Source organism: Scyliorhinus torazame, chromosome 3, assembly GCF_047496885.1.
Source record: "Scyliorhinus torazame isolate Kashiwa2021f chromosome 3, sScyTor2.1, whole genome shotgun sequence".
NCBI lineage: Eukaryota > Metazoa > Chordata > Chondrichthyes > Carcharhiniformes > Scyliorhinidae > Scyliorhinus > Scyliorhinus torazame.
The window spans coordinates 229,358,782-229,385,154 of NC_092709.1; the positions used below are offsets into that span (position 1 = coordinate 229,358,782).

Consider the following 26,373-nt stretch of genomic DNA (forward strand, 5'->3'; position numbering starts at 1 on the left):
CGGAGGCGGTGGGGGAGCCTCGGCTGGGGAACCCTCCTCAGGGATAGGCCGCCAAGGGAAGGAGGGGAGGCGCTGGGCAGGTAACCGGAGGAGCAACCGCTCATGGCACCACCATGCCAACCCCTGATCGTGTTTACGCGTTCCGGGGGCAACCCTGTCCCTGCCGTCAGCCTCAATGACCATCCCGCCGACTGCTGAGGCCTCTAGCCGTGCGGCTGAAGGCTATCGCTAATCGGGAATTGGCAATCATGGTTAAGTGAGCACCTCACACATCCCAAGTGGATTCCCGTGGGTGGGCGGGTCATGCAGCATGTGAGAGTCGTTGCCTAGCATCCCAATCAGACCGTGCTGCCCGGACACTGAGCCTGAATACTGCCGGAGGCAACCCCACACACGCAGCAGCCAACACCAGAACACCCAGGGGATGGGACACAGCTCCGGGGACATGTCCACAGCCGGAGGATGGGTGAGTGCCATACTCTAAATTAATAAAAATAAACATTTAAAAAGAGATGGTGGCAGCGTCCGCAAATGCTCGAGGCGGCGTCCCATGTGCCAGACCCCGCCCCACATCCTGAGGATCCGGCCGCCCATTAGGCCAGGGAGGGACCCAGAGGGGGGAGTCCTGCCATGGCCTAAGGTGTACAGGCATCACTGGTCATTTTTTTTTTTGGAAAATCTTTTTATTGGCTTTTCTCATATTTATAAACAGTTGTTACTTATATACATTACATTTTTCTTGCCCGCGCTAATTTGCTTTATTTTACTGAGAGGTTTGTTCTGTCCTTCATTTGACTAACTGTACGTACATTTTGCTGCTCTCTGGATCGGTCTATGATATCCTCCACCCCCCCCCTCTCTTGTGGTTTCCCCATTTTTCTCTCCCCCGGGTTGCGCAGTCCTTTGGTTCTTCATCTTTTTTTTTCTTCCCTGGTTCACTCCTCGTTGCTAGCCTCGAACAGGTTTTGGAACAGGCTGACGAACTGCCCCCAGGTATCCAGGAAGCCTTTCTCTGACCCTCGGATGGCGCACTTAATCTTCTCCAGGTGGAGAAATTCCAAGAGGTCAGCGAGCCAGTCTGCAGCTTTGGGCGGTGCTGCCGATCGCCAGCCGAGCAGGATTCTCCGGCGTGCGATTAGGGAAGCGAAAGCAAGGGCGTCGGCCCCCTTCCCCATGTGTAGCTCTGGCTGCTCTGATCCCCGAAGATTGCCACTATTGGGCATGGCTTCACCCTCACCCCCACAACCTTGGACATTGCCTCGGAGAAGGCTGCCCAGAACCCAGCAAGCTTGGTGCAAGCCCAAAACATGTGGGTGTGGTTGGCCGGGCCCCACTGGCAACGTTCACATTTGTCCTCCACCTCCGGGAAGAACCTGCTCATTCGGGTTCTGGTCAGGTGCGCTCTGTGCCCCACTTTGAGCTGCATTAGGCTTAGCCTTGCGCAGGAGGAGATGGAGCTCACCCTGCTCAGTGCTTCCCTCCAGAGTCCCATTCCACCTCTGTCCCCAGTTCATCCTCCCATTTGCGTCTGGTCCCGTCCAGTGGTGTTCGGGCTCTGTTTAGTAGCTGTCTGTATATTTTCCCACATAGCCCCCCTTCTCGCTGCTTGCGCCAATGAGGTCCTCTGGTAGTGTGCTTTCTGGGGCCCCGGGATACCTTATTGTCTCTCTGCGGAGGAAGTGCTTTATTTGGAGGAGTCTCCATTCCTGTCCTCTCGCTAGTTTCCACTTCCTCGCCAGTTCGTCCAGTGTCGCCAGTCTGTGCCCTACGTAGAAGTCCCCGACCGTCAGTGTGCCCCCGTCCCGTCTTTTGAAGATGGTATCTAGCATGGCTGGGGGGAATCTGTGATTGCCGCAGATGGGGGCCATAAGGGACATTTTGGTTATCCCAAAGTGTTGTCTCAGCTGGGTCAACATTCTCAGCGTGGCCGCTACCACTGGGTTCGTTGTGTACCTGGTTGAGGAGGATGAGAGTGCTGCTATGGCCAGAGCCCGGAGGGTTTTTTCTTTACAGGATGCCTCCTCCATTTGTACCCAATCTGTGTCGGGTTCTTGTACCCATCCCCTCACTTTTTCTGCCGTTGCTACCCAGTGGCAGTATTGTAGATCCGGTAGAGCCAGGGCCCTTCTGACTTTCCCTCTTTGCAGTGTCGGTTTGGGAATTCTCGGGTTCTTACCCCCCCCACACCAACGCCATGATTAGCCTGTCTATGTTTTGGAAAAAGGCCTTGGGAATGAAGATCCGGATGGATCTAAACAGGAAGAGGAACCTTGGCAGTACGTTCATCTTGATCGTCTGCACTCTTTCCGCCAGAGAGAGTAGGAGTGAGCCCCACCGTTGAAGGTCTTTTCTTATTTCCTCCACCAGACTGGTCAGGTTCCACTTGTGGATCTGTGTCCAGTCTCTGGCTATCTGGATCCCCAGGTAACGGAATCTGTTCTGGGCCGTTTTGAACGGGAGCCCCTTCAGCTCTGTCCCTCCCCCTTTTGGGTTCACTGGGAATGTCTCGCTTTTGCTCAGGTTAAGTTTGTAGCCCGAGAAGGTTCCAAACTCTTTCAGTTTTTGCAGTATTGCCTTCAGTTCCTCCTGTGGCTTCGAGACATGGAGGAGCAGATCATCTGCATAGAGTGAGACTCTGTGCTCTCTGTCTCCTTTCCGCATTCCCTTCCAGCTTTTTGCGTCACGCAGGGCTATCGCCAGGGGTTCGATCGCTAGTGGGAACAAGAGTGGGGACAGGGGGCAGCCCTGTCTTGTTCCTCTCTGTAGCTGGAAGTATTCAGAGCTGGTGGTGTTAGTTCGGACACTCGCTTTGGGAGCGGTGTATAGGAGCCTCACCCAGGCGTTGAATCCTGCTCCTAGCCCAAACCGTTCCAGTACCTCGAGGAGGTAGCTTCATTCGACTGTCAAAGGCCTTTTCTGCGTCCAGGGAGACGATCACCTCTGGTGTTCTCTCCCTGGGGGGGGGGGGGGGCGGGTGGGTGTCATTATCACATTCAGCAGCCGCCTGCTGTTCGCTGTGGGCTGCCTACCCTTGACAAAGCCGGTTTGGTCCTCTGCGACCACCTCTGGTACGCAGCCCTCCAACCTTTTGGCCAGGACCTTTGCGAATATTTTCGCATCCACGTTCAGCAGTGAAATGGGTCTGTATGATCCACATTCCGTCAGGTCTTTATCTTTTTTGGGTATTAGTGAGATTGTGGCCTGCACTAGCGTTGGGGGCAGGGTTCCTCCTGCCAGTGAGTCCGCGAACATGTCCCTTGGGTGCGGGGCCAGACTGGTACAAATATTTTGTAGAAGTCCGGCCGGGAACCCGTCGGGTCCCGGTGCCTTCCCTACCTGCATGGAGCTGATGCTCTCCATGATTTCTCCCAGGTCTATTGGTGCTTCCAGCTCCCCCCGTCTGTCTTCCCCCACCACTGGCAGTTCCAGTCCGTCTAGGAACTGTTTCATTCCTGCATCCCCATCGGGGGGCTCGGAGGTGTACAGTGTCCGGTAGAAGGTCTCGAATGCCCAATTTTCCTCCTTTGGCTCTGTTACCAGTCTGCCGTTGCTATCCTTAACCGGCGCTATTTCCCTCGTGGCTGCTTTCTCAGCTGGTGAGCCAATAGGCAGCCAGCCTTGTCTCCGTGTTCGTAGAAGGTCCCCGTGTCTGGCGGAGTTGGTACACTGCTTTCTTAGTGGATAGCAGACATTTGCAGCTTTTTCGGCGCCCTCTTGGTTCCTCGTTCTGCACCCTGCCCGCCGAGGCCTACGTCCGTACTGCTTCACTACCTCACCCTTCTCTTTGCTTCTCTTTTGTTCTGTGTTCTCTCCCCCCCACCCCCAGCCCCTGTCCTTTTGTGTCCCCCCTGCGTTCTCCCCCCCCCCCCTTCTGTCTCCCCCCCTCCTTACGCCAGGCGCTCCCCCTCCCCTGAGAGGGGCGCCGCGGCCCTCCTTCCTTCCTGCCCTCCCGTGCTGGCTCTCCTCACTAGTACGGTGGCCCTCCTCCCAGCATTTGCCCAGTTCTGGCCCTGTTTCACTTTTCTCCTACTGACCCTTGTCTCGCCCTCCTGTTTGCTTTCCTCATCCTCATTTCCCTCGCTCCATTCCCCCCCCCCCATTGCATTGAGGGAGGAGACAAGCTCTGAGACATGACAGCACAGTCCCGCGCAAGGCATAACACATGTGCACAGTTCATGAGTCCATTGTCCTTGTTTGCGGTCTGTCCTCCGCTCTTTGTTCTGGTTTCCCCTTCCTTTTCCGTCCCCATGTCTTTCATTGAGGTTCCGTGTGCTACTTCCCCAGCTTGTTCGCTCGAATGAACTCATCAGACGCCGCTGGGGTGTTAAAATACAGCTCTTTCCCCTCAAATATTGACCAGAGTTCTCGGGTGTATGGGTCGGGGAGGGCAAGGTGTCGGCAATATACCAGGAGATGAAAGAAGAGGGGGAAGCGCTGATAGAGGAGCTGAAGGGTAAATGGGAGGAGGAGCTGGGGGAGGAGATTGAGGAAGAACTGTGGGCTGATGCCCTAGGTAGGGTTAATTCCTCCTCCTCGTGTGCCAGGCTCAGCCTGATACAATTTAAGGTGGTTCACAGAGCGCCCTTGACGGGGGCGAGGTTGAGTAGGTTTTTTGGGGTAGAGGACAGATGTGGAAGGTGCTCAGGAAGCCCGGCGAACCATGTCCATATGTTTTGGTCATGCCTGGCACTGGAGGGGTTCTGGAGAGGAGTGGTGGGAACAATATCTCAGGTGGTGAAAATCCGGGTCAAGCCAAGCTGGGGGCTAGCAATATTTGGAGTAGTGGACGAGCCGGGAGTGCAGGAGGCGAAAGAGGCCGGCATTCTGGCCTTTGCGTCCCTAGTAGCCCGGCGAAGGATCTTGCTAATGTGGAAGGAGGCGAAGCCCCCCAGCGTGGAGGCCTGGATAAACGACATGGCTGGGTTCATAAAGCTGGAGAGGATTAAGTTTGCCTTGAGAGGGTCTGCGCAGGGGTTCTACAGGCGGTGGCAACCGTTCCTAGACTATCTCGCGGAGCGTTAGAGGAAGGTCGGTCAGCAGCAGCAGCAACCTAGGGGGGGGGGGGGGGGGGGGGGGGGGGGGGGGGAGTCCTGAGAGGGCGGGGAATGGGGGCTTGCCTGGGAGGGTGGATGAGCAAGAGATAACATGAAGGATTGGGGAAACTGGCACGTGCGGGAGAGAGCCAGTGTACGAAGCTATGTAACATATCATTTTACCATGTATATATCTTGCTCTGTGCGATTTCTTGTTATTTTGTTACGAGGTGGGGGGGGGGGTTATTGTTTGTAAGGGTGAAAAATCGTGTTAAAAAACTTTAATAAATATATATTTTTAAAAAAATAAATATTACCCAGAGTTTGGCCGGGAATAACATCCCAAATTTTACCTTGCTTTTGTGCAGTGTTGATATCACCTTGTTGAATTCAGCCCTTTTTTTGGCCGGGTCCGCCCCAACGTCCTGATACACCCTTATGGTCTTCCCTTCCCACGTGCTCTGTTTCGTTTGCTGGGCCCACTTTAGGATTCTCTCCCGGTCTTGGAGCCAGTGAGGCTTCGCAATAATTGCTCTGGGCTGTTACCCGGTTTTGGGCTTGGGTCGGAGCGACCTGTGCGGTTTATTTCCTATGTGTTTATTTATGTGTCTATTTCCGGTGGGTTTGGTAATACCTCCTTTCCCACTAGCTTGCCCATCATTTGGGGGATGTAGCCTGCTGGGTCTCTGCCCTCTATCCCCTCTGGCAGACCCACTATTTTAATGTTCTGCATCTGGACATATTTTCCTGGTCCTCCACTTTCCCTCTTAGGCTACCCTGGGTCGTTACTAACCTTTGGTTAGGCAGGCATGACCTCGGCTTGTAGGGTTATCACCCTGTCGCTCTGGTCCGAGGCGACCCTCTCCAACTCCAGAATCGTTTTTTTCTGCTCCTTCAAATCCCTTTCCAGGCCTTTGATGGTCTGCTGCATTTTGTGCATCGTCTCCTTCATCATTGCTTGGAGCTCCGACCAGAGAGCCTCCTTTATGCTGGTTGCTGCGTCCTGCTCATGCTCCGCTGCTTGGTCCGCCATTGTTTTCCCTTTCAGGCTCGCCTGTACTTCCGTCTCGTCTTGTGGGGCCGCCTGCCTGCGTGTCCGCCGCTCATGCGCCTTACCCTCTCTGCTGCTGCTGTTTGCGTCTCGCTGTCCCTTCGCCTTGGTTTTTTTTTTTCCTCCAGCCATCTGTCTGTCTCACTTTTTTTTCCCGCTGCTGTTCCTTCCCCGGGGTTGCTCTCACTTCCTAGCTCCTCTCCTCTCGCTTTTTTTTTGTTGGGGTTGGGGGGTTGTGATTGGTTACCTTCCTCCCTTTCTCTCTTTCCTTGTCTCTTTGTTTATTTATTTACTTTTATTTCCCCCCCCTCTTCTCTTTTTTTTCCCCTTCCTTCTCACTGAGTCAGGAGGGTTTGGGAGAGATGTTTCCTGGTGCAGACCAGAGTCCCTCTTTGTCTCGCCGCTCATCACGTGGTCTCCACATCTTAATTAACTTACATCTTTGCACACATTTAAAAAATATATAACCAGCAGAAAATATTCCAACTTCTTAGATTTACCTGATATATTCATGTCACCAATATTTCCCTGAGACCATCAGGTATTCCCAAACCCACCGGAAATAGACAGGGTGCACAGGTCGCTCCAACCCAAGCCCAAAGCCGGGTAACAGCCCAGAACAATTATTGCCAAGCTGCACCGATTCCAAGACCGGGAGAATCCTAAAGTGGGCCCGGCAAACGAAACAGAGCACGTGGGAAGGGAAGACCATTAGAGTGTATCAGGACATTGGGGCGGACCTGGCCAAAAAAAGGGCTGAATTCAACAAGGCAAAATCAGCACTGCACAAAAGCAAGGTAAAATTTGGGATGTTATTCCTGGCCAAACTCTGGGTAACGTTTGAGGGGAGAGCTGTATTTTAACACCCCAGAAGTGGAGCTGTCCGTTCATGACATTGAATGGAATTAGCATCGTTGAATCCCCCACTATCAACACCTTCTGAATTCACAATCTCTATTACCTATGGTCAAGGGCAGCAAACACAAAGGAACACTACCACCTGCAAGTTCTTCAAGCCACAGACCATCCTAATTTGGAGCTATATCACTTTTTTTTTTTCTTTATTCGTTTTATGGGATGCGGGCATCACTGGCTGGGGAGCATTTATTGTCCATATTTAGGGCATTTAAGAGTCAACCACATTGCTGAGGGTCTGGAGTTAACATGTAGGCCAGATCAGGACTAAAGGACATTAGTGAACCAGATGGGTTTTTAACGACAATTGACAATGGTTTCATCGTTAGACATTCCAGATTTTAAAAAATTGAATTCCAACTACACCATTTGCCTGTGGGATTCAAACGCAGGTCCCCAGAGTATCACCCTGGGTCTCTGAATTACTAGCACAGTGACAATATCAGCGGCATCTCCGCAACAGTAGTGCTGGCATACCTACACCAGATGGACTGCAGTGGTTCAAGATGACGACCCACCATCACTTTCTCACGGGCAATTAGGATGGGCACCAAATACTGACCTTGCCAGTAATGCCAACATCCCATGAAAGAAGAAAAAAATTATTGTAGGGCCACAGAATTGTTATAGTGCAGAAGGAAGCCATTAAGCCCTTTGAGTCTGCACCAGCATTTGTTTGTTCATCGTGACGTTCTGTTCGAAGCTAGATAGGTGTGCCAGAACATCCAGTGCACCAAACCCTTTTGTAGTCCAGTGGAGGAGTCCAGAAGCCTGTCTGGTGACTGAATTTGTATGGCATACAATGTAAAGTACTATATACTAAAGACACGTTAATCTAATTTATAGAATACTACATTAGTTATGTTCATGAAATGAAAAAATGAAAATCGCTTATTGTCACAAGTAGGCTTCAAATGAAGTTACTGTGAAAAGCCCCTAGTCGCCACATTCCGGCGCCTGTTCGGGGAGGCCGGTACGGGAATTGAACCGTGCTGCTGGCCTGTCTTGGTCTGCTTTCAAAGCCAGCGATTTAGCCCTATGCTAAACAGCCCCTCTCGCTCCTCTACCAATCAATCTCAAGGTAAACCATAAATTCCAACATTTTCTGAGAAAAAATACTGGTTCCTATATTTGAAGGTTTTTTTTAAATGGATGTTACATGTGAGATCAATTTAATTTATAATTATTAATGCATTCTAAACAGTGAACTTATTTGCTTTTGTTTATACTGGACACTCAAAACAAAAAAACTGTATAACTGTGATAGTTTCTAACAAAAATAATTCTGGGCATTGATTGCTGTCCCCAGTTGCCCTTCTTGAGGTGTTGGTGATTGACCTGGTTTTGAACTGCTACAGTCCGTGTGGTGAAAACATGGTGACAATGCTGTCATGTATTTTGCTGTCATGTATTTATTTCATCACCACATGGCTCCTTAGGACAGCTAATGGTATCATAGATATCATAGAATTTACAGTGCAGAAGGAGGCCATTCGGCCCATCAAGTCTGCACCGGCTCTTGAAAAGAGCACCCTACCCAAGGTCAACACCTCCACTCCGTGGATATTGGTTGAGTAGCCAAGGGGGTATAAGGGGCCAAAGGAGAACTTCAACTGGCAAGGAGGGTATGAGTGGGCATGGAAAGTGAGTGGATGGCATTCAGGTGGCATGGGGACATGAGAGGTAAGGGTTACAAGCCGAACAACATCTAAACCAACTGCGATAAAGAACCTGAAAACCAAGGCAGCCCTTCTAACCAACTCACCTCGGCACTGCCTGCCCTCATAGCTGCCCACGATCTGCTTCTGGGGTCAGTGGACCTGACTTGACCCTGCCCCATCTCCCCGGAGCAAAATTGGACCTAACGGCCTTTTGGCGAGACAAGTCTGCCAAGTCAGAAACTTTCCCGACTGAAGCCACGGTAGTACAATTTTTAATATTTTTGGGCAAGGTCTTCCACACCCACTGATGCCGCACCCCCACCACAGGTTTCCTGGCAACCATGGGGTGGATTCAATGGGAAATCCCATTGACAGTGGCGGGACCAGAAGATTTGGCTGCCTGCATGATTTGATTAAGTTTTTGGTACAATTTATTTACCGACGCACTTCCTTTATATTGATTTGTTGCTGATTTACGAACAAGGGGCACAATCTACCGGAATGGGAACAGAGTCCCATACCGAATGCATTTAGCTGGGTGTTTCCAGTCTGCGGAGTGCTGAGAAACTCTACACTATCGAACGGGACTCTGTTCCCATTCAGGTAGATTCGGGGCCTCAGCGGGGAACTCCCCAACGAGGCTGCACTTAGATCTGTTTTCAATCTGCACGAGGCTGCACTTAGATCTGCACTGAGGAGCTCTGCTCACCGGAACTACTTTGTGCAGGAAGAGATCGGTATGCCATTTTTAAATGACATCCCAATCTCTCGACCCCCTGACGCGACCACCAAATCTCCTCAAAGCCCCAACTTATCTAAAAGGGTTCCATGCCCACCCCCCCCCGCATCTGCGTAGTGCCACCTGGGTACTTAGGCAGTGCCAGGCTGGCACCCAGGTGGCAATGCCAGGGTGCCAGTGCATCGGACTGGCACTGCCAAGGTGCCCAGGTGGCACCAGCAGTGCCAGGGTGCCACCCTGCCCAGTGGGCAAGCATCTGGGGGCCTCCAATCCCCTGGGAGACCCCACAAGTGCTGTTCCATCTGGTCCCCGTTTGTGGAGACCAGCACTGAACAACGCTCGCCCAAGGTCCCCGAGGTGAGGGAGTTAGATCCCGAAACCTTGGTTAGATCGTGGACATGCACATTAGCGCAAGACTAGCCTTCTCGCTCTAATAAGCAGATTTTCCAAAATGTGATCCACCCACAAGTGCTGTTCCATCTGGTCCCCGTTTGTGGAGACCAGCACTGAACAACGCTCGCCCAAGGTCCCCGAGGTGAGGGAGTTAGATCCCGAAACCTTGGTTAGATCGTGGACATGCACATTAGCGCAAGACTAGCCTTCTCGCTCTAATAAGCAGATTTTCCAAAATGTGATCCACCCACAATGGGCGGGTATCACATAGCTATGTCTCGCAAGATCGCATTAGATTTCATGAGATGTGGCAAGCTAGCTAGATCCCGGCAGAGGGATCTCCTGGCATCTACCAACTGCGTTACGCCCGAAAGGCAGCACCCGACAAATGTAAGTTAAAAAATTAGCAAAATACAAGACAGTTTGATACCAAATTATGATACAGGAAATTCATGAAATGGCAAACCTGATTAAATACTTTTCTCTTCTGTGAATTAGGGTGTCCGGGACAATTGCTAGATTGTGGAAGTGATGGCCAAATTTTAAAAATAAATAAATTTAGAGTACCCAATTATTATTTTTTCCAATTAATGGGCAATTTAGTGTGACCAATTCACCTACCCTGTACATCTCTGGGTTGAGGGGGTGAGAGACCCACGCAAACATAGATACATAGAAGATAGGAGCAGGAGGCCTTTTGGCCCTTCGAGCCTGCTCCACCATTCATCACGATCATGGCTGACCATCCAACTCAATAGCCTAATCCTGCTTTCTCCCCATAGCCTTTGACCCCATTCTCCCCAAGTGCTATATCCAGCCGCCTCTTGAATATATTCAAAATTTTAGCATCAACTACTTCCTGTGGTAATGAATTTCACAGGCTCACCACTCTTTGTGTGAAGAAGTGTCTCCATATCTCTGTCTGAAATGGTTTACCCTGAATCCTCAGGCTGTGATCCCTGGTTCTGGACACACCCATCATTGGTAACATCTTCCCTGCATCTACCCTGTCTAGTCCTGTTAGAATTTTATAAGTCTCTATGAGATCCCCCCTCATTCTTCTGAACTCCAGCGAGGACAATCCCAACCTAATCAATCTCTCCTCATATGACAGTCCCGCCATCCCTGGAATCAATCTGGTAAACCTTCGCTGCACTCCCTCGAGAGCAAGAACATTCTTCCTCAGAGAAGGAGACCAAAACTGCACACAATACTCCAAGTGTGGCCTCACAAAGGCACTGTACAATTGCAGCAACACATCCCTGCTTCTATATTCGAAACCTCTTGCAATGAAGGCCAACAGACCATTAGCCTTCTTTACCGCCTGCTGCACCTATATGCTTACCTTCAGCGAATGGTGCACAAGGACACCCAGGTCCAAAAACAAAATAAATTCATAGCTATAGCTTTAGCTTGAGGAAAGATAAGCTAACAGATAAGTTCTTGCATAAAACCGTGCGAATGCAGGGAGATTCTCTACATTGACTACACTGAAAGTATGACATTTTGGGAATTGCAGGTCCAGGTATAGCTGTCACATCTCTTTAACTCAAGGAATGATATAACATCAACTGTAAGCTTTTCAGAGAGGCTGAGATTACTATGTAAAAACTATGGAAGAATGATGCTCAAAGTAACAAAAACAATTTGATCAGCACAGTTAATCATGCCAATAGAAAATCCTTTTTAATGTTTAAGTCACAAACCTAATTTTCAACAATTATTGAGGCACTCTAGCAGTTAGATTTTTTTTTTTTGAATTATTCATTTGGTTGAGCTTTGCCCTTTTGGAAATTTTAATACTGCTTATAGTTTCTGTATTTTGATTTAGGGTTTCTCACAAATGTAAAATTTAAGCAGTCAGTTGCAAGAAGTCTGCCGATAGATGTTATATAAGAAAACATGTACGGGGTGGACAGCTTTGAATCTATATCTAGCAGGCCTGCAACAGTCTTGATAATGGCAAATCAGATGTCCTAACAAGGTGGGGTGGGACCAACTGTGGGAATAGAGGTGTTCGTATCATGAAGGGAAATGCTTGGAAATAAGTTCTGCTCAGAGGTAGAAAAGGAATATTTTTTGATTGATTGCTGCAAAACACATAATTTAGTCTTCCTCATACCCACTGCAGCTAAATACATAAATAATTAGGGTGCGATTCAGCGGCTTGTCGTGCCCAACTTGGTGTTGGGACGAGGCCGTTAAATCTCACGAGAGACGGCTCGCAAGATTTGCAACGCTCGAAACGCCTCACGAAATTTAACAAAATCTTGCAAGGTGGCACGGTCTGGATCTCGCCCTCACTGGGCATGATCCAGATCTGCATCTTTAAATGAGCCATTAGACTCATTTAAATATGCATTTGCAGGATTCTCCACGGCGCCCAGGACCTAACGGCCCCATTTGAGAGACCTCGACAGGGTGCCGTTTAGCACTGGTTTCCACAAACGTGGAACTATTGTAATGGCATCTGGGGCAGTCTCGTAGGCCATTAGACCCCAGGCAGTTGGGGACAGGGCAGGGTGACACTCTGGGACCCAGCCAGTGCCACACTGGGTGGCAGGGGCACTGAGAGGGTGCCAGGCTGGCAGGGTCATTTCCAGGGTGCCAGGTTGACATTGCCAGGGATTGAGCGCAGGGGACATAACCAGGTTGGGGGGGGGGGGGGGGGGGGGGTAGGAATGTTCCAGGGGGCTTCACCAAGGCTGGGAGGGGGGGGTGGTCATAAACAGGGCGGAAGGCTGAAAGGGGGTGGAAGAGGAGAGAAAAGATGGGGAAGCCAGACAAAATGGCGCCCAATCTGCAAAGGGCTTGCCAGCAGGAAATAACTAAAGTGTGGCCTCGGCGATGAGAAACTCCGAGGTCAAAAGAAACGGCAAAGTGCCTTTGAATAATGGGGTGTTTCTCGGTGCGTCAGACTCCAAGAAACACCTCACTAAGCATGCCTAAAAGCAGAAAATAAATTGTATTTTCCGTTCAATCGCGGTACAATGCCCACAATAAATCTTTTTTAACTGTTTTCAAATTGTTAGTAAAAAGCATAAATTTAATTATCTTCCATTTTCTGTCTCATGGAAATAAAACACACATACTTGAAAAAAGTTTTTTCATCAAATGTTATAAGAGCTTTCAAAAACTCATGCTTCAGCTCATTTTAAAATCATTTGGAAAAACAACTGTGCAATTCCTGTTATATCGCAAGGAAAGACATATTTGGAGTTGCTATGCACAGAGTCAGAAAGATGCATGCTGGAACATTATCACTGCACATGCTCAGTTTTGTTCTGGAAAATGCAGGAATAAGTGTGGTTGTTATCCCTCTTCAATAGGCTAAGTGATAATTCTGGGAATAATATCAACTCCAAGTCTTGGTTTTTCAGAGAGATTAAGGCCTCCAAGTTAAAGTGTTAATTAGGGAAATCAAAGACATGAGATAATTGTACAGGTAGTTTAAATTGTTAGCTATCCCAGGGAAGTTCCATTCTGCTTGAAGCAGCTAAGTTTTTAAAAGTAACTTTTTGGACTGAAATATTTCAATTGTGAAACAATCATAGAATCCCAGTGCAGAAAGAGGCCATTCATCCCATCGAGTCTGCGCCCACCGTTCGTAACAGCACCCCACTTCGGCCCAATCCCCGCTCTAGCCCTGTATCCCCAGCCAACCTTTGGACACCAAGGGGCAATTCAGCATGGCCAATCCACCTAACCTGCACATCTTTGGATTGTGGGAGGAAACCGGAGCACCCGGAGGAATCCCACGCAGACATAGAGAGAAAGTGCAAACTCCACACAGTCATCCGAGGTCGGAATCGAAGCCGGGTCCCTGCTGCTGTTAGGCAGCAGTTCTAACTACTGTGCTGCCCAAGTCTCAATTTCTATTCCACATAATCTAACCTGATTAGTGCATACCAGTTAACAAAAATATGAACACTCAAATGACATTCCGGTGACCATCAAATATGAGAATTTTGTAAAAAAACGAACTTGCAAAACACATGATAGATGTCAAGAATTCTAAAGGTTGATTTGGTTGTATGATAGATGTGACAAATCAATTGTCAGTGTTATTTTCCAGGAGACTAGCTACTGAAAAATGAATTATCTTAGCTGTCATGCTGCAATCAATGATGCCTATAAGTCAACCTGTCTACTGTTCTTAACTACTAGTAGCTTCCAGCTTGCAAATTCCTCAGAAACCTGGCATTTTTACAATGGCAACTTCAAGGAGTAGCCTGTCATAAAGCGTATCTGTATGCCTGCATTCTGCTTGTAGCTGTGCAATATAATCAATTCTGAGTATGAGGGGCAGCAGGGTGGCGCAGTGAGTAGCACTGCTGCCTCATGGCGCCGAGGTCCCAGGTTCCATCCCGGCTCTGGGTCACTGTCTGAGTGGAGTTTGCACATTCTCCCCGTGTTTGATTGGGTTTCGCCCCCACGACCCAAAGATGTGCAGGGAGGTGGATTGACCATGCTAAATTGCCCCTTAATTACAAAAATGAATTGGGTACTCTAAATTAAAAAAAAAAAAATTCTGAGTATGGGTATTCTTAATATATAAACTTACTGTGCCTCTGTGTGCAGGCTAGGTGGATTGGCTATGCTAAATTGTCCCTTAACTGGAAAAAATGAAATGGGTACTCTAAATTTATAAAAAAACAAACTTACAGTGCCTCCACTTCTACTCGCAAACAACATTTTTTTGCTTTTAAAATGATTTATTTGGGTGAGGGGCTACAGCTACAGAGATGTTAAATGAAAATATATCAGGACATCTTTGCACACAGCATTGCTACAATAATGCCCACATTAATTGCTACAATAATTTCTCAAAATTGTTTTCTTTTCTTTATTCTTTCATGGTACGGCATGGCAGCATTTGTTACCCATCCCGAATTTCTCTTGAACGGAGTGGCTTTTTAAAAATTCATTTACAAAATGTGGTTGTCACTGGCTGGGCCGGCATTTATTGCCAAACACTAGCTGCCCTCCATTTCAGAGAGCATTTGAGGATCAACCACGTTGCTGTGGATCTGGAGTCACATGTAGGCCAGATCAGGTAAGTTTTTACAACAGAATTTAAGGTCACAGATATGAGTACTTAGGTCAATGCACAAATAATGTATTTGTGGTTTAAAAAATCTCTATTGCCATTTTGTAATCTTTGTATAGGTATATTTAATTACAGTTTTTGCTGATTCGAACCAGCTATCTCACTTCCATTGGCGGGACTCTGTTGACTGATGAATATATGTTTAAAGGAAAGGATGAAAGCAGATAAGTATTAATAGACTATCTTCCTACTTTTAACTTGAGTACTCCCAGCTACAAGGCTCTTCCATTACCTAAAGCAACGTGGAACAGAAATAGGGCAAGTGACTTGTTTATGGTTAGCATAAACTGGAAAAGAATGCTTGAACAGACTCCACCAGTCCACAGTTAACTGCTGACTAGAACACAAACCACTATGAAGCATTCTAAACTTACATGTTGCAGCGGCATACTCTTACCTTCCCATTCAGAAGGAATGTTTCCACTTTCATATTCAAATTCTTTTGGATTGAACGCTTCAATTATTCTTCTTGAACGAATAGTCTGTCCTGCAACCAATAACAAAAGATTAAGTACCAGACTGGTTAATTTTGTTGAATTATATATTGGAAGACAAAGCCATGGTTTTCGGTTCCCGCTCCAAACTCTGTTCCCTATGCTACTTCCCTCTTCGTGACAACAGTCTGCGATTAAGCCAGTCTACTCGCAACATTGGTGTCATTCTTGACGTCGAGATGAGCTTCTGACCTCACATTCAGTCTGTCACTAAAGATTGCCTTTTTCCACCTCTGTAACATCATCCAACATACTCAACATAAATATCTTATGATCTTGCACCATTTCTAAAACTTTCCTCAGCTATTTAGATAATTACAAAAGCAATTTATTTCCCTCACTTTTGAGAATGAACTTATATTTCTTTCTGCAACTGTCACTGGTGTATCAGTGGACGCAATCTAACCGAATGGGAACAGAGTTCCATAACGAGTGCATTTAGCCGGGTGTTTCCCGGCGCTCACAATGCCGAGAAACACCACGTTATCTACTGGGACTCTGGTTCTATTCGGAACCTCAGCCTTATTCCGGTTTCCTTCACTGAGGAGCTCCACTCACCGGAACTCCTCAGTGCAGGAGGAGGTCGGGACACCATTTTAAAATGGAGTCCCACTATCTCGACTCCTGACGCAATCCCCGAACCCCCCCCCCAACAAGAGAGTCCTCGGCCCACCCACACCCCACTGCACAGGCATCCTCGGGTCCGATCCCCGTTGCAGGGAAAATGGCAGCTTAGCACCTTGGCACTGCCAGCCTGGCACCTAGGTGGCACCAGCATTGCCAGGGTGCAACCCTGCCCAGAGGGAAAGCACGTACGGGCCTCTGATAACATGGGAGACCCCACCAAGTGCTGTTCTGCCTTGTCCCCACTTGTGTAAGCTAGCACTGAACAGCGCTCGCACGAGGTCTCCGAGGCGAAGGGGTTAGATCCTAACACCTCGGGTAGATCATGGGAGAGCATATTAGAGTGAGACTAACATGCAAACAACGGGATTCAGATCGCGCTGCCGCGCGACATCACGTGAGGAGTGGCGAGCCGGGTGGATCCCGGAAGAAGGATCTTCCGGCATCTACTGGCCGCACTGCCTTTTGGGCGTAACATGGTCGGTAAATCGTGTCTGGTGTCTTTTTAGATGTGCATGCACTGTATGCCTCCAATAGGGTTGTGAAGCTGATAGGTTCATTCTTTTTCTCACTCTACAGATGTTGCTTGACCCGAGTATTTTCACAATTTTCTATTTTTAGATAATTCTTCGTAGTTTCGGCTTGACTTTCTGATATCAGTTTCAATGTTCTAGGTTAAACTGAAGCACCTCATAAGTATCCCTCCTCTGATTCCACTTTAATATTAGTCTCAGCAACCAAACCACATCCCAATCAATGGCATTGACTCAGAAATTACATTTAATTTTTAAATTTGTTCATGGGTTATGGCACTGCTGGCTGGGCCAGCATTTATTGCCCATCCCTAATTACCCTTGAAGGGGCAGTTAAGAGTCAACCACATTGCTGTGGACCTGGGGTCACATGTCGGTCAGACCAGGTAAGGACGGCAGATTTCCTTCCCTAAAGGATATTAGTGAACAAGATGGGTTTTTACAAGAATTGTCAATGGTTTCATGGTCATCATTAGACTTTTTAATTCCAGATATTTTACTGAATCCAAATTCATGGCAGGATTTGAACCTGGGTCCCCAGAGTATTACTCTGGGTCTCTGGATTACTAGTCTAGTGACAATAACACTATGCCACCGCCTTCCCAATAGTGCCTTTGTATAAAAAGCTGAAAGAAATAAAACCATTTTCTGCTACTCTAGACCCACAGCTGTTATTTCGAAGTGTTCTTGTCTGGTCACAATGCAGTTCCCTCTGCGTGTTGCAGTTCCACATGAGCAAGGTGAAAACTGCTACTCACAGAAGCAACCCACAGGCACACACTCTTGTCAAAAGCAACTGGAAATTCTCAGTATCCAGGGTCCTGGTGAAATTTCTAATTCAACTGTCAGGCTACAGATGAAAGGGCAGGCATATCTGTGAAAAACTCCTTGATGACATTAAAATAACTAATTATATTGGTGAATCTGTGGAAGAACATTTGTGTAAGGAACGAGCTGAGTAAATTGATGGGTCTGTTTTATTTATTTATTTATTTAATAAACAAAACATTTAGAGTACCCAATTCATTTTTTCCAATTGACGGGCAATTTAGCGTGGCCAATCCACCTACCCTGCACATCTTTAGGTTGTGGGGGTGAAACCCACGCAAACACGGGGAGAATGTGCAAACTCCACACGGACAGTGACCCAGAGCCGGAATTGAACCTGGGACCTCAGCGCCGTGAGGCAGCAATGCTACAGGGGCTGGGTTAGCTAGACAGCTGGTTTGTGATGCATAACCAGGCCAGCAGCGCGGGTTCAATTCCCGTACCAGCTTACCTGAACAGGTGCCGGAATGTGGTGACTAGGGGCTCTTCACAGTATCTTCATACTTGTGACAATAAAAGGTTATTATTATTATTAACCACTGTACCATTGTGCCACCCAATGGGTCTGTTTTATGGTACATATTGGCTTGGTGGATGGTACCTTTGGGGAGGGGAACAATCAAGAGATTTAATTGGTTGTTTTTTCTGGCTATTAAATTATCTTTGGTAATTTTTAAAACAACTTCTAATTATTTTTTTCTCATCAGGTAAATTGGCTGTTTAATGGCAATAAATGTTTATTTCAGCCAAGCACAATTCTTTTACCCTCTAGTAGTGTGACATTTTACGGGTCAGATCCTGGAAGGCATCATTCCTTTGAAAAGGTGAAATGTGTTAGATTACCTTTAACTATATAGATTGGAACCATAGAATGGTAACATCACAGAAGGCCATTTGGCCTGTTGTGTCTGCTGGTTCTTCTTTTTCAAATAATAATTCACTTACGTCCTGAATGCCTTGGTTGACCACGCCTCCACCACACTTCCTGGCAGTGCTTTCCAGATCCTAACCACTTGCTGCGTGAAAAAGTTATTCCTCCTGTCAGTATTGCTTCTTTTGTTAGTTACCATGGTGTGTAAAAATGTTTATATTTAATATGTAATTGACTTACATCAATGTTTTCCAGCAAATTTATGCATAGATGTTGTTGTAGGAGCGGTTTCAAGACCTGTGTATTGAGTCAGCTTCCATGTGGGGTTATTCCCTGTGGCTCAGCTCAGTACAGAGAGGAACAAACACCACAACCTGGACAAGGTGGCTTATTTATTCAAGCTTGTTACGTGTACATGGAGAACAGACTGGATATCGGCCAAGACTTGTTCTGCCGAACAAAGACCAGAACACAGTACTTATACAACGTTCAAAAATCAATAGCCCACCCCAGTTGGACGCGATCCAATCCCTGAAGCTGCTACTTTTAAACTTATCCAATAGAATCGCAAGCAGCGCATGATTGATCCTCATCCTGACAGCTGCTTACAATCCCAGCAGCTTGCTGACTGTTTGTGAGAAACAGAACAACAGAACCAGCACCCTGGAATGTTTCACAAAGACAAGATGTCAGAAGTAATGTCCTTTTGGTCAAGTTAGCTATCCTAAATCCCATTTGATTACTTATTTCTGCTATGTCCTAAAAATATATGTTTAATGGTTAATAATGATTACTCAGTCCTATAATTCAATCCTTAATAAAATAACTTATGTAGAACTACTCTAGTGGCATGCTAACGATTCAGTTTTAAGAGGTATCATCGCTGAACCCCCCCCCTTCAGATGTTAAAATAGGTAAATAGGCAATCTGGCCCAACCGATCGGTATATGCCAATATTTACCTCAGCACGAGTATAGAGTGCGAATCACATTTACCTGCCCTGTCCCCATAACTAGCACAGGTCTGATGGGCCAAAAGGCCTCTTTCTGTGGAGCACAATTTTATGGGAAGTTGCCAATATGTCGAGCTCCAATTGAAAAATGAAAATCGCTTATTGTCACAAGTAGGCTTCAACGAAGTTACTGTGAAAAGCCCCTAGTCGCCACATTCCGGCGCCTGTTCGGGGAGGCTGGTACGGGAATTGAACCCGCGCTGCTTGGCCTGCTTTAAAAGCCAGCGATTTAGCCCAGTGTGCTAAACCAGCCCCTGATAACATTAATAAGAATAGAAGAAATAGGAGTCGATAATTTGGCCCCTTGAGCCTGTCTGTCATTCAATAAGGTCATGACAGAATTGTGGCCATAACTCCACTTCCTTGCCTGCCCCCTGCACTACCTCTCCCCCTACCCCATAATCTGCAACCAAAGTCTGTCTAACTCAGCCTTGAATATATTCAATTTCCCATTGTAACCACCCCATGCCGCCATGAAACCCACTGGCATGGGTGCGCTGCCGGCAGGAAAAATGAACTGCGAGGACTGAGAATTCCGGCCCATATCTCCTAATCACAATTTTCTTCCCCGGAGAGTGGGAGAAAGATGTTGGGTTAATGAATTTTGCACCCCAGTCTGTGCTGATGACCATATGTTCCTAAAACACACTGATGTCTTAGAAGGGAGATTTTAAACTGCCTCATGCAGCTTGCTATGTACTGGGAAAAGCAGGCCTGATATTGGAAAGCTGAGGCCACCACTCTTAAGATGTGCTAGCAGCAGGCTCCTAGATTGCATTTGCCAACCTTCTATTGCAGTTGTGAGCAGCAGCTCCAGTCATCTGAAAGCAGGCATGGTGCAGCCATCAGATCCCACAAGGCCTCAGTAAGAGACAAAAATATGAGTCACAGCACCCTTCAGTGTGTCACACAAAGCAGCGAAGAATGAACTTCTATTAAGGTGGAGGCCCTAGTTTCATTCTCAACACCCCCAGTTGTGTGGCCTAATGCCATCATTGTCTGCTGCACTGGTTCTTCCATCCCAACATCATCTGCGCCATGTTGGTGCTGACAAATACAGCAAGCCTGGGGGCCTCAGCCACAAGAAGCTCCATGTTGCCACCAATGGTCCCGAGAGTCCTCATTCTTCAGGCCTCTATCATCCACTTGCTCTAATCCGTGACCACCACCTAGCTGGTCTCTTTGGAGAGGCAGTATTGTACTCACATCTTCAGAATCTCACTGGCTCTTTGCAACTAGTGAATGATGCTGGAAATATCAGCCGTCCTGTAAGATGTTGTTTGCCCCAGTGGAAGGTGCCTGTGCTGCTTTTGAGGACAGCTGAGACACTCTGACACAACTTGGTTTTGGCCTGAAGATGGGAGAGAGAGGGTGCTATCCCAGGAAAGAAGTAAGGTGTGCATCACTGGCTTTCCATTGCTCTTTTATGTGGACAAGGTGCATGAAACATTCAAGGTCTGTTTTCTGCAGCATTTCCCACCCATACCAACCCTGAAGGGAAATTTCTATCTAACGGGACGTTGGTTGGTTGAATGATATAACTGAGTGCCACACAAAATTCCACTGCTTGATTTTGTCTTTTATGAATCAGACAAACATCAACTTTCAGTTCCCATCACATACCACCACTCTCCACCAAAAGGATAGTTTTGTACCCTAATTTGGATTTTTCCTTCTCTGCATGCCAATTTACATGGTCCCTCCATGAACCAGAGGTTGAAGTTGCACTGCTGTGCTACGTTTCTCGATACATGTTATAACATTAGTTTAAAATATTCCTCCTACAAACATGTTATAAAGGTTACAAAAATAGATGCTTTGTTCAGACATTGTTTTGTCTGGACTCGGGTCACAGCGATATCCAAAAAGATGCATCGCGAAGCAACATAATTATATTCAAACAGCTAATGTCAACTTGAGAACTCAGCGTGTGTCCTCAGAATAGCAGAATGTTTCTGCATTAAACAAATATACATTGCCTTTCATTAGTGTGATTTTATTTACTTTAGACCTTCCCAATATATTTCATAAGGCACTATGGAGCATGTTGTTTATTTATGCAAAATAATTTTCTTCGAAGTCTGAATGATAACACAGGAGGATACTGTTACTGTGGCTATAGTGCAGTCTTGAGCTGGTTCTCTATTGGAATATGGAACCAAGCACAGTGAGCCAGTTCATTATCATGAAGATTATCCAAGTTTATAGACACTATAGTTGCTAACAGAACCTGTGGACAGGCTCTTTCTGAGGTAGTCATGTCTGATGGCCAGCCAATCACAAATGGTGAAAGGATACATTCTACAAATTACAGAAGGCAATCGACTCAATTCCAATCTGCAACCAATTTTGTTGCTGCACGTAGGCTATCTATGGATACCAGTTTTTCCTCTAGGTAAATTATGTCACCATAAATTTTCAACAATGTACATTTCTGACTGAAAAGTACCCATCTCTGAAAGTCCCTATCATTTGTTGAAGCATCACATTTCACAATGTCTATTAGTCTTAGTTTTGTTGTGTGGCCCATGTGCATCAGGAAATGGGATTTAGACTGCATCAAACTCATTTCAATTTGGACTCCTTTAACCACCAGGAAAGAAATTTATCAATCTGTCAGTTTTAACTGGATCTGAATAATTTCTAGGCAAAAAGCCAGCATATTGTGGCTTAGTATTCAGTGCTATCAATTCCTCAGAAAAGCAGTAGAAAAGAAAGTTTGAAACAGTTGAAATGTATTTTTATGATTTGTAGACTGGCATTTGTAAACAAAAAAGTGAAAGCAAAAGAAATAGCCTGCGCTTGAAGTTGGGATAAATTCAAAATCAATCTTTGGAAACATTGGGCAGGATTTTCCCTGCAGCATTAAATACAACGATAGGCGTGAAAACAATGTTTTACCCGCTGACCTCAACGGCAGATTTTTGCACGACATCATCCGCATCCCACTGTATTAATTATGCATGCACAGGAAGCACACTGGATTGAAGGCAGGTGGCTTTTAATTTGCCCACCCCACCATGAGCTCATTGCTTACTCAAGCTAGGCGTCATATTCAAATGGCACCCATGCTCGGCTTTTTCAATGTCTGCAGCCCAGGTCGTTCCACAGAAGACATGGCTCCCAAAGAGGAGAAGCATGCTGCTGTGATGCCTCACAGGAATGCACTCGAGGCTCACTGCGATGTGTTCAACTCCTGTGATGGCTGAGGAGACCCACCAACCACAGCACACCAGCTTGGCAGGTGGTAGTCAGTGCCAACCTAGCATGCAGGAGGTCAGCCACCCAGTGCAGAGAGAGGATGAATTAATTCCTCTGTGCCGCCAGGATAAATGAACCATTTCATCACTCGCAACTCACAAGTCCATCAATCACCGGGATCTCGTGCACTGCCAGGTCAAGGGACATCACCACTCACTCTCTCACACACATTCACATATCCATCTGTGCTCATCTCCTCTGGAGCTTGCATCATTACCCTATCCATGGCTCTATTCACCACCTACACGTCAGGCATCTGTATTTTCTGCCCTGTCATGCATCCTGTTCACACTCTCAATCTGGGTTCATGCAAGACAAGCTTGCTCACAGTCGCAGGGAGCTATCCCAAACCAGAGGTGAAATTCCGCAACTCAAGGTCCTCGCTGCCTTCAAAGTTAGAGCCATTGAACTGGCCAGAGATGATGCTATGTGCCAGCGGCAATGGGGACGTCAGAGGTGCACACAAGTGTTGGTAGCCTGTCTATGTTACTGCTAAGGTAAACGCAGTCTCCACAGATCCAGAGTACCCAACACATCACACCCCACTTATCGCAGACGTCACTAGCATGGGCCTCTCGTCTAAGTAGTGCACTTCCATATCACAACAGTAAGTGGCCCTTTTCCTGATCATTCTCAACATCAGTGATACCTTGACAGGTGGGCAGCATGGTAGCATTGTGGATAGCACAATTGCTTCACAGCTCCAGGGTCCCAGGTTCGATTCCGGCTTGGGTCACTGTTTGTGCGGAGTCTGCACATCCTCCCCGTGTGTGCGTGGGTTTCCTCCGGGTGCTCCAGTCTCCTCCTACTGTCCAAAGATGTGCAGGTTAGGTGGATTGACCATGATAAATTGCCCTTAGTGTCCAAAATTGCCCTTAGTGTTGGGTGGGGTTACTGGGTTATGGGGATGGGGTGGAGGTGTTGACCTTGGGTAGGGTGCTCTTTCCAAGAGCTGGTGCAGACTCGATGGGCCGAATGGCCACCTCTGCACTGTAAATTCTATGATAATCTATGATAATAATCTATGACCTTAATGTTAGGTCTGCCTGTGGAAAGAATCTCATTCCCATGCTTTGCGGGCCTATTATTATTTATTCTTGGCTGTGGAAGATTAAGGCAGAGGCGTTCTCCTATCTTGTGTGCATTCTTGAAAGATGAAGGTGTAGTGTGCAAGTAGTGATGTGTGTGCGCTGAATGGCGCCCGGCTGCGACCGCTCTGGTGAGGCCAGTGAATCGAAGGAGGCCGGTGGACATTGGGTAAGTTGGCCGAAGCCAGTTCCTGCACAGCACCACATGTGACAACGGGAATCGCCCCCACAGAGCTATTGCTGGGCCGAAGGCTCAGGACTCGGCTGAGGCTGACATTTCCAAGTCTTGGCAGGAAAGCACCGGTGCAGGAGGTGATGAATAAGAGGCACCACCATTGAGCGCACTAGGGCTGACATTTCACAGTTTTGGTGATGGAGCGTTGTGGCTCCCAGGGGTAGTGCTGGAACAAACGGGTCCGGTTTCATTTAAAGTCCAGATCATGGAAAGTCCACAAGAAGCACCTGGACCTCCTGCAAAATGGAGAACCCACTCTTCCACACTCGAAGCCCTATGCTTCTAGCAGCACAGGGCGCCTCCGCTACACCTGGTTCCACCCATGCAGTCTGGGGACCCAGCCGTCCAGATCATAGCGCCCGGTCCAACAAGAGGAGAGTGACTCCGGATACGAGATGCACGCAGAAGAATCTTTACTGGAAGACAGAGACCTGTCCAGAGCCGATGTCCCACCAGCGACTCTCCGCCGATCGGCCAGGAAACAGTGATCGGCACAGAGATACACTCTATCTGACCCACAGCCGCCACAGACAGAACCACAGTCGCACGCAAAGTGGCACAAAAAGACCGGGGGGGGGGGGGGGGGGGGGTCATAACCACAATGAGGCTAAAGGGGTAGCCATCATTAATCTCCCTCTGAGACTCAGAGTACGAGCTTCCCAGATAATGGGCAGAGGCCACCCATCTAGGCTCATTAGGAACTAGGATAAAAGCAGGCCTTAGTTCTCTCACTGTACCAGGAGAGATATGCTGCCTTGAGCAGAACTTTGTAAATAGTTTAATAAAATTATGTTCATTTACCGCCAGCTTCCTCGGAGTTACTAAAGATACACAACTGCGGAATGTCCTTGGCTGCCTTGGCCCATCGAGGTTACACAAAATGCGTTGTCCCATTCTGGAGATAGATCTCCTCAGCCAGATTGAAGGCATACAGTTACGAGCCCATTGAGAATAGTAGAACATCTCTTGGCTCTTGTAGACTGCCATAGTGACTGGGATGCTGGAGATACACTTGAAGAGACAGCAACTTCTGACATCTGATTCCAGGACTCCCTCCTCCATTAAACACAATTTCAGTAGGACACATGCTCCTCAGGCTTCACCATCCTTCAAAGGATCAGGACAATGTGAGCCTGCTGTGTAACTATTCACTCTCATATTGAAGTGCATGGTTGAAATAAAAGGAATTGCAACACTAGTGTCCATGTTGGCTCACGATTGATGGCAATTGTCTAAGAGGGTACTCACTGCAGCCTTTCCTGTTTATGTATTGGAGTGCCTGTTGCCAGCGAGCTTTTATAGCCACATGAGAGCAGTTGATGCACCTGTGGGAATCCGGAAATCTCCACAAAATCCAGTGCTCTGGCATCCTGGCTTGCTTGACCTCTATTGAAGCTGATGTAATTGTGGGCCTTGGCAAAACGGGCATTTGTGACCTCATGTACACATTTGTCCTTGGGCATTGAGTGGTCCCACAGTGGTCCCCAGTGGAGACTTGGAAGGAGCCGTTGGCTCAGTAGTTGAGGATGGCCGAAGGGCCTGTTCCTGTGCTGTACATTTCTTTGTTCTTTGTAATCACTGGCAATGGATGTCCTCCCAGTCTATGCAGCACCAATTCTGAAGAATGTGGCAAATATAAGTCAGCAGATTCCTGGACATATGGAGTCATTAGCGACACTGTCTCTTTTCATCTGCAGATATGTCATGCAAATTCAATAATACCATGGTCTAGCGAGCCACGTACACACAATGTTTCTGTGTGCCTCCTCCTCTGCGTCTGGAGGGGGCACTGCTGCCCCTTGGTCTTGAAGGTTTTGCTCCTCCGTTTGGCAAGCCAAGTGCCTTTGTCACAATCTTTTCCTTTTTCTCTCTTGCCTATATGTGATTATGCAGGCAGGAATAAATCCAGCCTCCATTATCCTGATCGCCTCCTCTCTACAGTATAAGACTGTAACATATAGAAGCAGGAGTAGGCCATTCTCTCCAGTCTGCTCAACCATTCAATGAGATCATGACTGATCTGATGTGATAATCCTCAACTCCACTTTCCCGCCTTATCCCCATAATCCTTGATTCCCTTACTGTTTGAAAATATGTGCATCTCAGCTTTGTACATACTTAGCGACCCAGTCTCTACATCCCGTGGTAAAGAATCCCACAGATTCACTACCCTCAGAAGAAATTTGCCAACAGAACAAAAATGTATCCTCAGGACAAGTTCGCTGATGACACGAACGTAGTGGGTAAGATCCTGAACAACGATGAGTCAGAGTACAGGAGGGAGACAGAGAACCTAGTGGCATGGTGTAACGACAACAATCTCTCCCAAGATGACAACAAAACTAAGGAGCTGGTCATTGAGTTCAGAAAGTGAAGTATCGTACACACCCCTGTCTGCACGAATGGTGCCGAGGTGGAGATGGTTGACAGCTTCAAATTCCCAGGTGTGTACATCACCAACAATCTGTCTTGGTCCACCCCTGGCGACGCTACGACCAAGAAAGCACAATAGCATCTATACTTCC

The 26,373-nt window shown here is 47.4% G+C and overlaps 1 protein-coding gene across 2 annotated transcripts in view; it reads right to left on the reverse strand.

Annotated features, from left to right (window-relative positions):
• The window catches only part of ndufaf2 (NADH:ubiquinone oxidoreductase complex assembly factor 2), a 283,974-nt gene that overhangs the window by 113,105 nt on the left and 144,496 nt on the right, over window positions 1-26,373 (reverse strand). For both annotated transcript variants that reach the window (XM_072496979.1, XM_072496978.1), the window contains exon 2: window positions 15,300-15,389. In XM_072496979.1, coding sequence (XP_072353080.1) covers window positions 15,300-15,389 — 90 coding nt within the window. The remainder of the gene's footprint in view (window positions 1-15,299; window positions 15,390-26,373) is intronic.